General features: G+C 29.6%; 2 protein-coding genes across 2 annotated transcripts; both read left to right on the top strand.

Annotated features, from left to right (window-relative positions):
* The first annotated feature begins 1,819 nt into the window (after positions 1 to 1,819).
* Positions 1,820 to 7,740, top strand: LOC130803087 (sister chromatid cohesion 1 protein 1). The gene is made up of 20 exons (XM_057667255.1): positions 1,820 to 1,872; positions 2,771 to 2,839; positions 2,920 to 2,978; positions 3,091 to 3,135; positions 3,233 to 3,252; positions 3,339 to 3,415; positions 3,508 to 3,631; positions 4,059 to 4,128; positions 4,251 to 4,329; positions 4,442 to 4,554; positions 4,855 to 4,955; positions 5,036 to 5,185; positions 5,413 to 5,575; positions 5,654 to 5,736; positions 5,808 to 5,976; positions 6,081 to 6,165; positions 6,288 to 6,466; positions 6,810 to 6,894; positions 7,003 to 7,115; positions 7,607 to 7,740. Exons 1-20 carry the CDS (start codon positions 1,820 to 1,822, stop codon positions 7,687 to 7,689), a joined length of 1,920 nt encoding a protein of 639 aa, XP_057523238.1. The 3' UTR covers positions 7,690 to 7,740.
* Positions 7,741 to 14,602: 6,862 nt separating this feature from the next.
* On the top strand, positions 14,603 to 15,418 carry LOC130802455 (uncharacterized protein At5g39865-like). The gene has a single exon (XM_057666473.1). The coding sequence runs from the start codon at positions 14,603 to 14,605 to the stop codon at positions 15,416 to 15,418; it is 816 nt and encodes a 271-aa protein (XP_057522456.1).
* The last annotated feature ends 1,228 nt before the right edge of the window (positions 15,419 to 16,646 follow it).

The following is a 16,646-nucleotide window of genomic DNA, read 5'->3' as shown; positions in this document are numbered from 1 at the left end:
TAATACCATTTTTTTCTAAAAAACAAATGTTTTGATCACCCTAATTAATTAGTTATTTTGAAATTTGAAAACTCGAGGTTACCACACGAATTTAAAAGCATATGTGGAAAAGCAAAAAATATAAGATTATCATGTGAAATTTCACAACAATTTTTTAATTCGTTGAAAAGCATACCCAACTTGATATTAACTCAATGTCAAATCAAACTTTAAGATTATTTAAATCTAATCCAACTAGGGCTAAGCAACCTAAATGGTTGAACCAACATGAAACACAATGGAGTAACCAAAGCTATATAGCTACAATTTACAAGTTACAACGAATAAAAGTTAAATTGACTCATACATGGTCTAACATCGATTAGCACACAACCCAGAGGTTGACTCAAGGTGTGGCAACACGTAACCAACTCGAGTCTACTCATGAGTCATGACCTAATAAATATTCAATTATTCTTGAGTTTGGATTGTTCTTGACCTGAGAATTATATTCTAATCAATACAAATATGTGGATGATTGAACTCAACCTACACCAAACATTTTATTGATCCAACTCCGATTTTAACTGGATACGAAATTGACAAAATCATTTTATAGTGATCAAAGATCTAATTTGACATAATTTTATAATTGACTCAAGAAAATTAATTTGCTATAAAACGCCACAATTAATTTTACTTGATGTGGAATAATCTTTAACTAATTACGTCTCGAAAAATTTTCAAAACGCACACTCAGTATGGAATGAGATTCAAAAAGATTGACATTACTCTTCTAATCTTGGCTATCCTTTTTATCTCTCACCTCTATTTCATATATATATATATATATATATATATGAAGACATGCTTGAAAATACTTAAAATTTTCATTTTAGAAAAAAATTATATTTTTTTCAAGTTTATTTCGTAATGGTGCAAACCTAATAAAAAGAAAATATTTATTGTTACAATAAGCTATTTTATGATTCTTACTTTGGTTAATGCAACAACAATTCTTGTCATTATAGTCAAAAAATTTTAAAAATATCCAAACAATTAATGATGATCCTCTATTTATTATCTAACAGTATATTTGTTTTAAAACAAAGGTAAAGAACACCTAATCATTCAACTTATTTTTCGTGAATGGAATTTTAGTGCATAAAAAAAATAATATTAGTCCGTAAAAGTATAGCTTAGTAAAATTAAGTTTATTCGAGTTATATGTTATTTTTTATGTACTAAATCATTTTTATTATATTTTGTGTGTGTCTCAAATCCTAATAGTTTTTTTTTGCTACATTTTTCAAATATATTTATCATGAATTTGCTATAATTTTGTATTTGAATATTATCACATCTGCAAATTTATTTTTCTATTTATCACATTCAAACTTTTTTTTACTCACTTTTTTATGTTAGTAAGGTGCGGTTTGAGGTTTGATTCTTCAAGTTGCAATTATATTTATTTAGAGTGTAATTAAATTTTTTTTTGAAATTTAATTTGCAAATTAAAACAATGCAAAACTTGCCCCATAAAAGTTTAGTACTAATAATAAAATAATAATAATAATAATAATAATAATAATAATCAGAATATTGTCCACTACAAAAACTATAGCTTGCCTTTGGCGGGCATTCTGTTACATAACCAATTCTGACAATCTCCCCCTTCAAACACACACGAACAACACTCCTCTCTATAAGTATAATCTCACTCTCTTCCTTCTTTCTCTTCTCCGCCATTGTTACACTTTATTTGAGCTCTTCTGAAACTGCTATTTCTTCAAGTCCTCTTTCTCTCTGGAATTCGAAGTTCAGCTGAAATTCTGCAACAATGTTCTACTCTCACCAGCTTCTTGCTAGGAAAGCTCCGCTAGGTCAAATATGGTAACTATTTCTTTTCTCTGTAACTTCATTTAGCTTTTGATTTCCTTTCTGTTTCATCGGTTTTGTTTTCGTTGCTTAGTTGAAGTTTACATTTCCTGCATGTTAAAATAGTTAATCCTCTGTTTTTTAGTATCTGCATTAAATCGATTTCTCACTTGCAGTAGTAATTGATCTTCAAGTTTAGTGCAACTTTTTGTTTAATTGCAAGATATTTTGAATTTTTACACTCTCAGTATGCAAAATTTGGAAAATGAGTGATGTAATGAGATACACTTCTTCCGATTAAACTTACAAAATTCTCAACCTCTGTTATGTGAGATTTTCCCGGTTTTGTTATTAATTTTCATTTTTTGAAATAATATTCAGTTCATCTTTTCTATGGAGCTTATATCTGCATTGTTTATGATCTATATTCCATTATCACTGCGGGCTGATTTGTTCAATCCTCTGCTTCAAAATTTCTTTAGAGTTTTCAATTTCGGCTTAGAAACGGTTTCCTTACTAAATTTAATTTTTCACCTTCAACTAAGATTGCAGTGACTCTGTTTAGTAATTTGTATTCTTTTGATATTTTACATTATGAAGTTGAGTGTGCCAATTACTTGGCTTAGGTATGGAATTTAAAAAATTAATGTGTCGACCGTTTTTGTGTGCTGTCAGTTCAGCCAATTGAACTTAAATTCTCTCAATTTTTTTTGAGTCAGAGTTTTCCAGTAATAATTGATTAATTTCTATTTCTGAATTGTTTTAGTTTTTGAGTTTGTTTCTACGGCTTATTGTGCGAAACTAAAACCTGCATTTGGTTAAAATGATCATATTCGAATAGCGTGAAACTTAATGTGTGGTCAATTAATGGAGATTATTGCGCATTTTACAAACTTTTCTTTCCGTATGCAAGGATGGCAGCTACAATGCACGCCAAAATGAATCGGAGAAAGCTCGATCAAATCAACCTCATTCGAATTTGGTTATCTCTCTTACTCTCTTCTTTTTTAGCTTTAGGTAAATTTCAATTTTATTGATATTGAATATTTGTGCCTATGACAGTGAAGAAATTTTGAATCCATCAGTACCAATGGCGCTCAGACTTTCTGGAATTCTTATGGGTATTACATTATTGTATAGCATACTTTGGCAATAAATAACCTCCTGCTTTCGTTCTACTTCCAATGCAAGTTAATTTTTGTGTTGTATTTTTTTTTTTTTTAAATTAATTAGGTGGTGTTGTAATCGTTTATGAGCGCAAAGTTAGACTCCTATATGGTGAGATTTTATGATCTTGTGTCTTGAATATGGTTTTTTAATCTGAACATATTTAGAGGATTTCTAATTGTAAATTTTGTATATCAATTATCAACAGATGATGTAAATCGTCTTCTGGTATGTAATTTTACTTAAGTCTAAGACCCTTCAAAAATTTGTTTCCGATGGTTTAAAATTGGTTACGATTGGGATCGATTTTCCAGGTTGAAATCAACACTGCATGGAAGGTGAAACCTGCTGTGGACCCTACAGTTCTCCCAAAGAGGAAAAATAAAGCCAAGTCGGTCCATTGCTAGCACCACTTCTCTTTTTTTTTTTTGATTGAACATTTAATAGGCGTTTTGGTTGAATGTGGATGCTTGTGTTTTTCAGGTTTGAATCTGTGACAATACCTGAGAACCAAGAAGTAAATTTTGGAGATGTTGAGCCGTCAATTGACTACTCTAACAGATACACCAGCAGTGCAACTTTTCAGCGAACAGCTTATGTTGCCATGGTAAATTCAAGAACTACACTTGTAGCTGAAACTTTTTGTGATTAGTTTGTGATGGCAGTGTTTTATCTGCTATATGACTATTATCCCTTAGTTCTGTGACCTACTTTTTCAAATGCAGTTAATTAAAACTTCTCATTGGTTACCACTTACCCAACTATCTGTGTCATTAGTTGAGTGAATCATTCAATATTCATTGGAAATGGTCAGTTGCAATTCATTGAATAATTTGATATCAATATCAACAAGGATAATGAAAAGATTGTTGGAATTGTGCAAAATTATAATTCCATGAGTATGCAATATGACTTATGTAACTAAGCTATAGAACTACATATTCTATGTAATCTTGAAATTATCTCTGGTGTTTGTGAAATTCTTACATTTCTTGCCATTTTGCTGATAAACAAAAGTGTATGTGAACATCCAGAGACTTGATACTATAGATGATTTTAACGAGAATTTCAGGGAAGCAGACTTAAATGGACACCAGCATCAAGGTTCTACTACAAACACTAGTATCTTGAGTTTTATTGCCAATCTATAGTCAAGTGTGTAGAATGATTTTTATATTTCCATCTTTACTGGTTATGACTTAATATTCTGCTTATTTTTCCCTCAGCGGATCCTGCTAATATTACCTTAAATGACCCCTTTGATTCACTTCGTGCTGAACCAAGTTTTTATAATCGTTATGAACGGTAAATTCAAAAGTGCTGCTGGAACTAAATCCTTTTTGCATCAAATGATTTATCTCCTAGCTGAACCTTCTATGAGTTCTATGTTGATCAATACACAATCTTGTCCATGCAGGTTCGATATCGAAGGAGATGAAGAAACGCAAAATAACTTCCCTTCTCAAGGCCACACAGAAATGCCGCCTCCTACTGTACACTCTCCACCTCAAGAAATGGAGATAGAGAGAGGTTAATACAACTAATGCAAGTGATTTTTTTGTGTTGTAAGAATGTTGCATGTCTTGCCAAAGATCTTATTAGTCTCCATTCATAATTACAACTTGTTGTAACAATGATGAATGCACAAGAAACAAGGAACATTCTCATGAAAATTAACACATTTGAATGGAAAAAAAAAGGTCTACATGCTTGTGCTCAAGCACAATCATGTATAATAGCTGGAGTTTGTTCTAGATTGTAAGGATAATTTTACATGTTTGTTATGTTGTGAGTTGACAAAAGGGTGCTGAAAATCTATGCTGAATGCAGAAGATAATATGCGAACTTTTTTCATGGAGGATGGCATTCCTGAACAAAATCCAGTGGACCAGGCTAATTCATCTACACCTAAACTCAGGGAGGTTTGGCAGGTAACTTGTATGAACTGTCTTTTGTCTGTTGTCCTTTGTAGGATTTTCTAGGAAAGGATTGCTAATCATTTGTAAACTAGAACATACAGAAGCAAAGGCCAACAAGAAAGAAGGCAAGGCAATCTCCTGTGAAGATGGATATCGAAAATACCATGATTCCGAGCAATATGTACCAAACTTGGCTCCAAGATTCAACTGACATTGTGATCAAAAGGCCAGAAATTGTCAAGGTTTCTCTTTTTTGTTCTCCAGTTAATCTAGCCTTCCTACACACAGATGATAATGATATTTGATAGTGCAAACAACATATCTTGGGGTCTCAACCATCCGCTTAAACAAATGGTTAACACCCTAAGATATGTTATATTCTTAACCAGATACAACACAAGAACCAGATACAACATATCCTGGGGTCTCAAACATCTGCTTAAACACTTTGTAATTATGTGTTCTGCAGGTAGTCAAAGAGAAATCAACTTTGAAGTTAGCCAAACTACTAGATTTGCCGCCAGTAGCACTATCTTGTGGGTTAGTAGGAAAGTACAATGATGTTCATTATCCACAAGCGCTACTAGACTTATGGATGACAACTATGCAGCGTATGAATGATTCACCTTCTGGTTAGTGTTGACTCACCCTCAAACCAGAGGTTTATTGGATATAAAAAATGTCACCATAATATGAATCTTTTTTTACAGCAACAACTTCTTCACCCCGTCCACCAGAACGATCATCATCGTCACTTCCCAATGGACAAGATTATCGAATTCCACCAGAAGTTGTAAGATTTTTTCATCTGGCCTTTCGTGAACATCATGCTTGGGTGTTCAAACTGACTTGGTGTTTTTGAAGCCTATTGGAGGTATTAGCCGTGGAACTACATCTGAGAGATTAGCCGCAGAAGAAATAAGAGGAATTCTACGGAATCTTGGAACAGGAACCGAGGTTCCTATACAAGACTTCAACCTCATGTCCAATAGTGTGGGCAAAACAAATCCAAATGCTTCAGCCCCGAACTCTGGTAAACAAGTGCTGCTACTTAAGTTCTAAAGATGATGTTACCTGTTTTTACAAGAGAATCAAATGGAAACTTTTTGAGATTTATGTGTGAATGTGTCATTACAGGAGCATCTGTTAGATCAATGTCAGTTCCAAGCCCAGGTCCTGGACTTGATTTCTTATCAAACACTTCAGACAGCTATTCTAATCGGTTAGTATACAGTTCAACATTCAGCTGAATTATTTTATGGAATTTGACCTGTTTAATATCAGTTAAGAACCAGATTGATACCTTCATATTTATGAGTGCCTCTAAAAGTAACAACATTCCAGGTTAAGAAGGAAAAGATCTTCTAGTCAATTGAACAATGTTGGTTTGGAATCACTGGATGAAGAGAACCAATGGATGCATGAAATGGGAGAACAAAATATTCCAGAATTCAGTGAATTACTTCAATCACGCTTTAAATTGCCTAGACGCTCTAGACAAGGTCTAACCCCCCCTGATCAAGGTAATTACACGTCATATTGGACTTGAATTCCCTTGTTCATGCAGTAGTGGTACACCCCTCTTTGTTGCTCATACTCTTCAATTCACCTCAAGTACCAGTATCTGTGTCTGACCCTTTATACTGTCATGGGTAGGGCACTTCATTTTGGGTTCAATCTTGCATTTTTTTCATAAATTAACAACGTTGGATACTTCAGTATGGTTCAAATTCGTGGCATTTTTTGATAAAATAACCAAGTTGGCACTTACACATGTATTCGTGTTGGATATGGACATAGAATCCGTGTAATATAGTGTTTGTGTGAGGAAAACATCTAACAGTCTTATTGTTCCTTAACATGCAGAATTGCTGGTTGAAACAGGACCTACACAAAATCGGCTTCCTGCAATAGATGAGGAGGCTGACAGGATGGCTTACAATATCTCAATGTAATGTTTAACCTTGATCATTTCATATTCTTTAGTACACAATACAAATCAAAATATATTTGGGCATTATTCTACATCTAATTAATCCTTGATCTGAAAACTGTTCAGGCATCTGAAGACATATTTTGAAGTTCTAGGTGCACCTCAGTCAGAATCATTGAACCAGCTAGCGTATGGGATGAACAGAAAACAAGCTGCACAGCTTTTCTATCAGACCTGTGGTAAAAATCAATCAGCTTAGTAACTACATTTGATCAGTTTGAGTTTTGTTGGATTTATGTATCATTAATAGACAATTTAATTAAAGATTTACGAAAATTATCTCAAAATGAAAAAATGATTTTAAGTATCACCGGTGGACCCATGAGATCCTCAAAATTCATCGTAAATGGATAGACTATGATACTTTTTAAGATTTTTTACAAGTTTTCTTAAGAAATTAGTTGTAACTTATAATTTATGGTGAGGCTTCGGAACTCTCAATTTTCAAGTCCCTTCATGTGTTCATCACTATGAGTTATAATAGTATTCATTCGAGCAAATTAGCACATAACATTGGCACGACCATATAAAAGCATTGTGCTCGTGTGAGCACAAGTTTGCTCATTTGAGTCACCCTAGCTCGTTCAAGCACGTGGAAGATGCTAAATTTCAAGTTTTACCAATAATAATTTTGTTATAAAACTATTAACATACAAAAAATTGTTTCCAGTTCTAGCAACGCGTGACATCCTCAAAGTGCAGCAGATATCAGCATATGGAGACATTACAATTTCTAGAGGAGCTAAGATGTGAAAACGGTATGTAATAGAGGACAGACTTCCTAACTTCACACAGAGATCATTAATTCACTCACCATACAACAACAATGCATAATCTTTAGTATACACAACTTTCAAGAAATCATTTAAGCTTTAATAGGAGATAATTTTATTTTTATTGCTTAATCTATTATGAATATTATCTTATAGAATATAAAAAATAGAACATAGAAAAATAATTGTGATCTGAACTCAGGTTGGAAAGGTTACATAATGACAAATTCTTCCTTAATGATTATTGTCAATACCATTGTATAATGAAATGTTTGTCATAGACTCCAAGTATATCTTTAATTTTCTCCCTATTTTTGTTGCATCATATAGGGAGACTTGGGATGACAATTTTTTCTTATATACTTTGTATGTTTGTCCTAATGTATTTTTGGTGGTTTCACTTATTTTGTTTATTGCCTATTGCCTTATAATTTTACTTTTATACATATATATATATATATATATATATATATATATATATATATATATATATATATATATATATATATATATATATATATATATATATATATATATATATATATCCTACTAAATTAACCTCAAATTCCACATTTCTATTAAAGTCTGATTCACATAATAATGCAAATTTATAGAAATAAAGGGAGTATATGTTCTTATGGAGATATCAAACTAAAAATTATGTTTGAATTGAAAGAATTAGAGGAATAAAAAGAAAGGCAATTGCAGGAATTTAGTTTTTTAATTTTGTTAATGTACAAATCTCTGTAAAAGTGGAATTGATTCAGAAGAAAATTGAGGTTTCTCTTCCTCTTCCTTTCTTTCCTCTTAAACAAACAAGAGAATTTTCTTCATCAAACTCTTGCCTTTCTTCCCCTTCCATTCTTTTACTTTTATGCTCATATTATTATTATTCAAATAAAGTGTTAAAATCTAAAACTAATGTAATTTATAGGGTAATATTACCTTTAAATACATGATTATCTCGTGGAGAACGTGTTATAATGATGATTCCTACCATTGGTATAGTTTCTGATTTCTGAAGTATTACAAAAATTCTACTCCTAAAATATTCCTTTTTTTCACACAAAATCTTGGGTTTAACAATTTTAACTTTATAGGATTATTAGCGGTTTTATATTGAGTTTTTTAATTCAATTAACTTAATCGAGTTGATTGAGTACTTTCACGTCTTCACCTATAATATTTATTTAACAAAATAAATGGCTTTGGGTAATATTCAAAGTTTCAACCTAAATATCACCAACTTATTATACTCATCCATGTGAAAAAACGTTCAAATTAAAATTAATTTTGATAAAATTTAAAATTGAAAAAAAATTTATAAATTCTATAAAAATAAAAAATAAACAAAAGATATGTTACGTATAAAGCGGTTGTGTACAACTACGTGAAAGCTCTCTTATATATCCACATTAACAAGTAATCTAATGTTCGGTCATCATCTGATAAAAGTCAATTCTAAAAAAAATAACTTTAAAATTTATTTTAACAGATATAATATTTCAAATTAAATTTAATAAATTATTTTAACCATAGTAAAATCTTACTACAATTCTTTCAATTTATATTGGTATTTTGAACCTTAACCGGAATACGAGCGCGATCCAATCCAATTTGTTTGCCAACCTTACAAAAATGGGATACGCTGAATTGGAAATAAAAGTAAAAGATACGGGTGTAGCTAACACAATTTTGAACAACTCATACTGCCTAACTTGTTGCAACATATTATGGCCACCTGTTTTAGTTGTCTGCACAATCTCCATTTCTTCCTGTTTTTAAATTCAGTTTGTGAGCTTGATATTTAATGTCTTCACATTTTATTTTTTAGAAAAATATTTTCACATTCACACAATCACACCTACATTGCGGGATGTGAAAGAGGATATTCAGAATTGTCAGATTTCATATATAATAATCGTAGTTTTGTTAATTTTAAATTATCTTTGGTTAAAGTTGTTATGTACTTGCTAATTTTTATCTCTGATGTAGATATCGTATAACTTTTTATTAATGAATAAGGTATTATTTTTTAAAAAAAAATCACACCTACATTGCGTTTTTAATGGCTTAAATATTACTCATTATGTTACCATTTGATATTCCGGCAAGATATATTCTATTTAAAAGAAGAGAAATTCATGCATGAATTTTCATGGATATCATTATCATCTTCGTAATTAGTGTATTCTTCTTAAATGAAATTATGATCAGGGTCTGGAGAGAGAAGGAAGACGACAAACCATACACTAACTAAAAGTTAAAATATATTTATGTAAGATAATTAAATTTATTCAAAGTCAATGCCCTAATAATTGATAGTTTAATGTATTTTGAGTGGATGACGAATAATTGAGTTTATAAATTCAAGATTTTCTATTGGATACGGTCCTATTAAAGCCTTGACTTGATTCGAATGAATTGTACATTTATTCTAAATTTCATGTCGGTATTTAAAATTTTAAGAGTAATCAGAGTATATAATAAATTATGGGTTGCAATTATAAATTTTAGCTTTTGATCAGATTAAATTTTTTAAAATTGTATTAAAAGTCAATATGGCAGAAAGTTAGAGGTTCGAATTTAACTCTCTTTATTTCAAGTGTTACATTCCAACTACAGTGAAGATGTGATAGAGTATAAAACATATCAAAGACAGCAACTATCAATTTAAACTTTTAATTTAATTAGTAACTTAACATCATCATTCTGTTATAGTCAGTAGGAAATTGAATTTGTATAGATGAGTAGTCAATCAACTAAGTGGCGAAATTTAGATAGGGTGAGAAGAGGCTTTGCATTAAATTTTGGAAAATAGAAATTATTTTGAGTATAAATGAAAAGGTAAAGTATTAATCAAAAGTTGCATTTCTAGAGTTAGATTTATAATGATTAAAAAATTTAATTAATATCAGTTTAAGGTTCAATATTTATAATTTTGAAAATACGCATTAAAGTTAATCTATGTAAAAATATTAATTACGATGACATATTTTTCATGTACGATTTTTCAAACTTATAGACCAGGTACATAAGTTTAGTTTACAAAATTATTTAAATTGTTAAAATATAATTTATAGTATTTAGTTTACAAAATTATTTAAATTGTTAAAATATAATTTATAGTATTCTCTAAAATGGACAACTTTTAGCAAAATGACCATGTTGTTATAATAAATGAGATACGAGAAATTGAACGATAAGAATTAGTTAAATTATACTAATAAATTTGAGAGAAAAAGGGAGTGGAGAAAGAATAAAAACACCTAGTGTTAAATAACACATGGTGTTTTTTAAATTGTCTAAATGTATTATTATAATATCATTAAATATTAGGAGTATATTATTATAATATTTAATGATACCAACTTTTTTGGACATTGTTAACAAGGTTGTTATATCTTCTTTTTCCCTGTTTTTTTAAATATAATTTTGAATAAAAAGTAAGTTATTAATATGGTTATGTTATTCTAGATAGCAATATTTTTTTTTTTTGGTAAATAATCAGCTTTCTAATTTTATCATATAAACCTTGATCTTTAGCTTAATTATCAATTCACTATTTTATTCATTTTTCATTAGTAAGGCTCTCTCATTTAGAGTCTACATACTATTTACTCTATTGGTTATTAGAAGTATACAGCTAAATCTCACATAACGGCTAGCAAATTATCATATTCTTCCTAAAATATTAATTTAAAAAAATAATATTTGTATCGAATAAAAATTTTAATGAAACAACTATTCAAAATGTACCAAAAAAGTCAACATAATGATCAAAACGATACTCCTAATAATCCGGTATACTATCTACATTCTATAAATTTTGCTACATTATTTATTTTTAATCCGTTCAATTAAGTTATATTTTTGTTGCATCCTTCTTTTGATGCATATTTCGAGGCTAGTAATCAAATAGAAGTAGGACAATTAAGTGATGTTCATTGTACCCATACGACAAAATATAATCGGAAAAAACTTAGTTAATCAGGTGGATATATTATTTATTATCAAATAATCAAATAAATAATAAAATATACTTCTATTTCTTATTGATGAGTAGGATTCCATTGTATATTAATGCCTATTAGTAATAGATTATCTATCCCGCGAGTAGATAAAGTAATAATCAATAGGGTAAATTGTTAATAATAAATCAACTTTTGCTTGATCTATTGAAAATAAACTAGCCTATTATTTATTTTTAAATAAATTCATCTACTAGTTATATTTGCTAGAAACAAACCGACATATTTTTTATAATAATCTTCAAAACTTTTTTTTTTAATTAGGAATAAACAAAGTTAAATTTATTTTTAGTGTTTATATCAAATAGGTGAATTTATTTAAAAATAAATAATAATTGAATTTATTTTCATGAGATTGAATCAATACTAATATTTTTTTGCTTTACCTTATTCAATATAGTCAATGTGAATGAACACATGAGTCGCATACTCCTGTCTCCTATGGCGCAATCTTTCCCGCTAACCTAAGTACTTTCACAGTAAATTGCAACAAAAAATATAATAATTTAGTAGTTAGTACATATATTTATCAAAAAATAACAGAAGCAGAGTGGTGACAAAGTCACGAGGAAAGCCAAGAATACTCAAATCAGAAAAAACAAGAATTGGCCCTTGCCTCAATGACACACTTATTTCGCTAATGAAACGAAAAAGTGCAAAAGAAATTTAAAACATGGTGTAATCAGATACAACTGTCAATATGCTGAAAGTGGTTACAATTCTTTCGCTGATGAGACCTCAAATCCTGCAATACAACGTTAGCCTTGTCGGGAGTGGTTTCCCGGAAAGCCCCTCCGACGCTCAAGTCAGATTGGGAAACAAAAAGTAATGAATATATGATAATTAATGAATGCAAGTTAACGGATTATAGAATGAGTTCAGATCAATTGAAGGATATTTGATTAAAGTATAGATTGTAAGTAGAAGGGCGGTGTATTTTTATAGAGTAACGATAGGAAGATAAAAACTTAGTCCAGGGCCAATGATGTATTTATAATGGTAGAATGGAGGTTTGATGGTGAATTAATGTGATAATCATGGGTATGATAGATGAGTGGTAGGTTATAGTGAGTTGTTGGTAGTTATTTTAAAAAGTTATTGGACCGAGGTGGGTGGTTTGGGGTTTGACTAAATACATTACGAGTTTATTTATTTGACCCATAACAACACTAAATATGTTATTTTCTATAGGAAATTTGAATTTTGATTTTTTTCTCAACTAACTCTATAAATTAAAAACATAGAAAAGACAATCCAATATTTTTGGGTTATGATATATAAATATATTCCATTCGACTATTCCATTTTAATGATATTTAAAAAAATATTTCTATGTATTTTTCTCTTTCTTTTTGTTTGTCCACTATAAATTTTTCACTATAGGCTAGAGAAATTTAGATTTGATTTTTGAAATATATATTGAAGACAAAATATACTCATGTACGATTTTGTTTAATTTGTCTTGATGCAAAGAATTTTTAATATTACAATTTTTTATACAAAATTTGTTTTGAATTAAATGCGTGCAAAAGGTAAAGTGGACAAACAAAAAGAACAAAAGGAGTAATATTTATTAAGTGTAGTGAAAAAAAAGGAGAAAAATTGATGAAAAATAAATATATGGATATGATAAAAATAATTGAGTTTGTTAGTGAAATAAGATAGTCAACACAAAAATAACCAAAAATAAATATATATATCATTCTCCGTTAAATAAATCAAATATGTATATAGTATACGCACATTGTAACAAATTTATCACAGATGAATTTTTAATAACGGAGTCCTTTCAATTTATTTTATTTTTTATTTTAAATTATTCTGCTCATCTTACATTATCTTTATTTTTATATTTGAAAATAAATAGTACATCATTTATTCTAATTTTATTCAATTTTAAAAATTTACACTCCATAATTTTTATGCTATTTCCCATATTGCATTTAATTAAAATCAAATGAATTATTATCTTCCCCATTTTTCAAAAAGTAAAAAACCATTCCAATTCCTTCTGTTAATTAATTATTTAATTTACTCCTATTACCATCTTACCTTATATACTTTTTCTGTTTCATTATACTTGCTACATTTAACCTTTTACTCAATTCGATGTATTATTTTTCTCATTTATATATTAAATTATATACGTCTAAAAATTATTCAAAATTAATATTATGAAAGTACGTGATTAGACGATCCAAACAAGATCTCCCTTGACTATATTTTTACTTGCACATTAGCTGCAATATATTAATTAGGAAAAATTATTTAGAATAATCCAACTTTTTCATCATTTTCTTATAATAATCTCACATATTAATTAGCCATAGATAATCTCAACTTCAGAATTATGACCCGATGACCTGCTATAGTTGGTAATTCACAAAAAAAAGTCTAAAAATTAATGTAAAATTAGAGAAAAATTTTGAAAATAAAAACAAGTAAGAATTTTTTTTTTCAACATTTTTTAACATTTTTTTACAAAAATTTATTTTAATTTATTTTTTTAAAAATAAAATTTGCTATAGCAAGCCCTCAAATTATTGGGTTTACTCTAAAAAAATACTCTTTAAAGTTAAATTTATTCATAGTTAATCAATAAATAGAATTATTATAAAAAAATCATAAATAAAATATATTATTCTATGTAATTTTTCCAATTAATTAAGCTTAAACAACGAATATCCATCAAATAAATGTAGGAAGTGTTTTACAATAGGAGAAATCATATTTCTATCAACCTTTTGCCTCCCTCTATAAATACCTAGATCCACCCTTTCACTCTCTCTCTAAAACCCATTTTTCACAACTCAAATTTCCATCCTCTCTCTCTTCAATATTCTGGAAACCAAATCAAAGTTCATGTGGGTTCCATGGAGGAAGAAATCCTCTACACACACCCACACCAATATTAAATCATCCTCTTTTTCTTTTGATGATCACCCTCCATTATCACCCATTCACCATCAACATTCACCTTCATTAAAAGACATTGAAACCCTTTTCAACCATCCTTCTCCTTTCACTCCTCTTCACAAATATTCCCTTTCAACCCCAGCCCGAAGCCCGACCCATCAATCCGTCTCCTTCAAAGACATTGAATCTCTCCTCTATGATGAAACCCAGACCCGAACCCGAACAAACTCTATTTTCCATCGAGTTAAAACTTGGGCTACCCGACATCAAGCCCAACCCAATCCACCACCCGACTCAGACAACAAAGTAGTGGTTTACTTCACTAGTCTTCACGTAATAAGGAGGACTTATGAAGATTGTAGAGCCGTTAGATCGATTTTGAAAGGGTACCGTGTGAAAATGGACGAACGAGATTTATCCATGGATGGGAAGTATGTGGATGAGTTGCAGAGAATTATGCCAAGTGTGAAGAAAGAAAATTGGGGTTTACCGAGGGTGTATGTTAATGGGAAATATTTAGGTGGGGTCGAGGAGATCAAACGGTTGCACGAGAATGGTGAATTGAAAAGGTTGATCCAAGGGCTACCATTGGCTGATGGAGGAGTATGTGTTAATTGTGGTGGGTTTAGATTTTATGTTTGTGAATGGTGTGATGGAAGTCATCGTGTGTTTGTCGATAAAATTGGGGAGTTTAAGAATTGTAAAGTTTGTAATGTCAATGGGTTGATTCAATGCAATTTTTGTACTTCCGTTGTATTTTAAGCGTTGGGTGGTGGGAGTCATTGGAACGATGATATAAGATGATATTGTGTTTTGATGGGCGATTAAAATCCAATTTATTAGACTCTGTTCTGGACGAGAATCATTGGGATGATGATGATATTGTGTTTTTAAGTTCTAATGGGTGATTAAAATTCAGACTATCTGTCTTTTTTAATTTGCTATATTTTTTAATTTTGAAAGGGGAAGGAGTATAATTGGTAGTTTTAGTAGTGAAATTGTAGAAGAGGAAGAAATTAAGGAGAGGATATGGAGATTATAGAGAATTTAGAAGTAATAGATTATCATGGAGTTTGATTTTAGTCATTAGTCAAATAGTAATACATTTTCATGTTTGTGACAAATAGTGGCAAATTTTGTAAGTAAAAATTGTGAACATGAAATCTAAATCTAAATACAATTGTCTTTTTTTAAAAAAAATTGATTGGGTTATTTTTTTTATTTGATTTTTGATTATGTTGATATAGATTATTACTATGTTGTGGATGTTGGAATTGAGTGCTTCATGTTACATTTGAATTGGTGTTAGTTTCACATGAGTAGTATATATAAAAATGATTTGATTTTGTGATTTAATCATAAACTATATTAAATTATTGCTTTTCTATCCTACTAATATTGTGATATCATGTAAATTTATGTAAAAGTTTTTAAGCTAAAGTATTGTAATTTCAATGAGAAGTAATAGTGTAAATTTAAGTCTATGTTGTCCGTAATTAATTGATAATAATTATTTGTGATTTGTCGTTTCACGTAACATTAATATCATTTCCTTGAATATTAAATAAAATAATTATTTCCATAATAATGCACCCTCAGTTTAAATTGCAATAAAGGAACTTTGCATAAAGATTAAGAAATAAGAGTAGTAATACTATTTAAATTGTATGAATAATCTTAAAAGAAAAGTTATAAGGTTGTTTTCAATAAATAAAATTAAAGCAAAATAAAAAATAGACTAATTAAAAGAAAAGTGTTAGAAAGTGATTTAGCTAGTAAAATACACAATAGGTAAAGTTTTTTGATAGGTTGTGTACAACTCGTGAGTGATGAGTTGGTGACACCCGATAAACCTTTTCGAAAATACACATCTTGTTATTTGTTTTAGTCACAAACATTTTTGGGTTTTGATTTTACCCAAATAATTATACGAAACGGTGCCAAAAACGTGCTTTATATATGGACTATATATAAGAATAAATATTAATTT

Source organism: Amaranthus tricolor, chromosome 16, assembly GCF_026212465.1.
Source record: "Amaranthus tricolor cultivar Red isolate AtriRed21 chromosome 16, ASM2621246v1, whole genome shotgun sequence".
NCBI lineage: Eukaryota > Viridiplantae > Streptophyta > Magnoliopsida > Caryophyllales > Amaranthaceae > Amaranthus > Amaranthus tricolor.
The sequence above is the reverse complement of the archived record's forward strand: the minus strand, read 5'-3'. Positions and strand labels throughout refer to the sequence as shown.

Coding starts and splice junctions, on each gene's coding strand:
- LOC130803087 (XM_057667255.1), top strand. CDS start 1,820: ATGTTCTACTCTCACCAGCTTCTTGCTAGGAAAGCTCCGCTAGGTCAA. Junction 1,873..2,770: donor GCTCCGCTAGGTCAAATATG/GTAACTATTTCT, acceptor TCCGTATGCAAG/GATGGCAGCTACAATGCACG. Junction 3,136..3,232: donor CAAAGTTAGACTCCTATATG/GTGAGATTTTAT, acceptor AATTATCAACAG/ATGATGTAAATCGTCTTCTG.
- LOC130802455 (XM_057666473.1), top strand. CDS start 14,603: ATGTGGGTTCCATGGAGGAAGAAATCCTCTACACACACCCACACCAAT.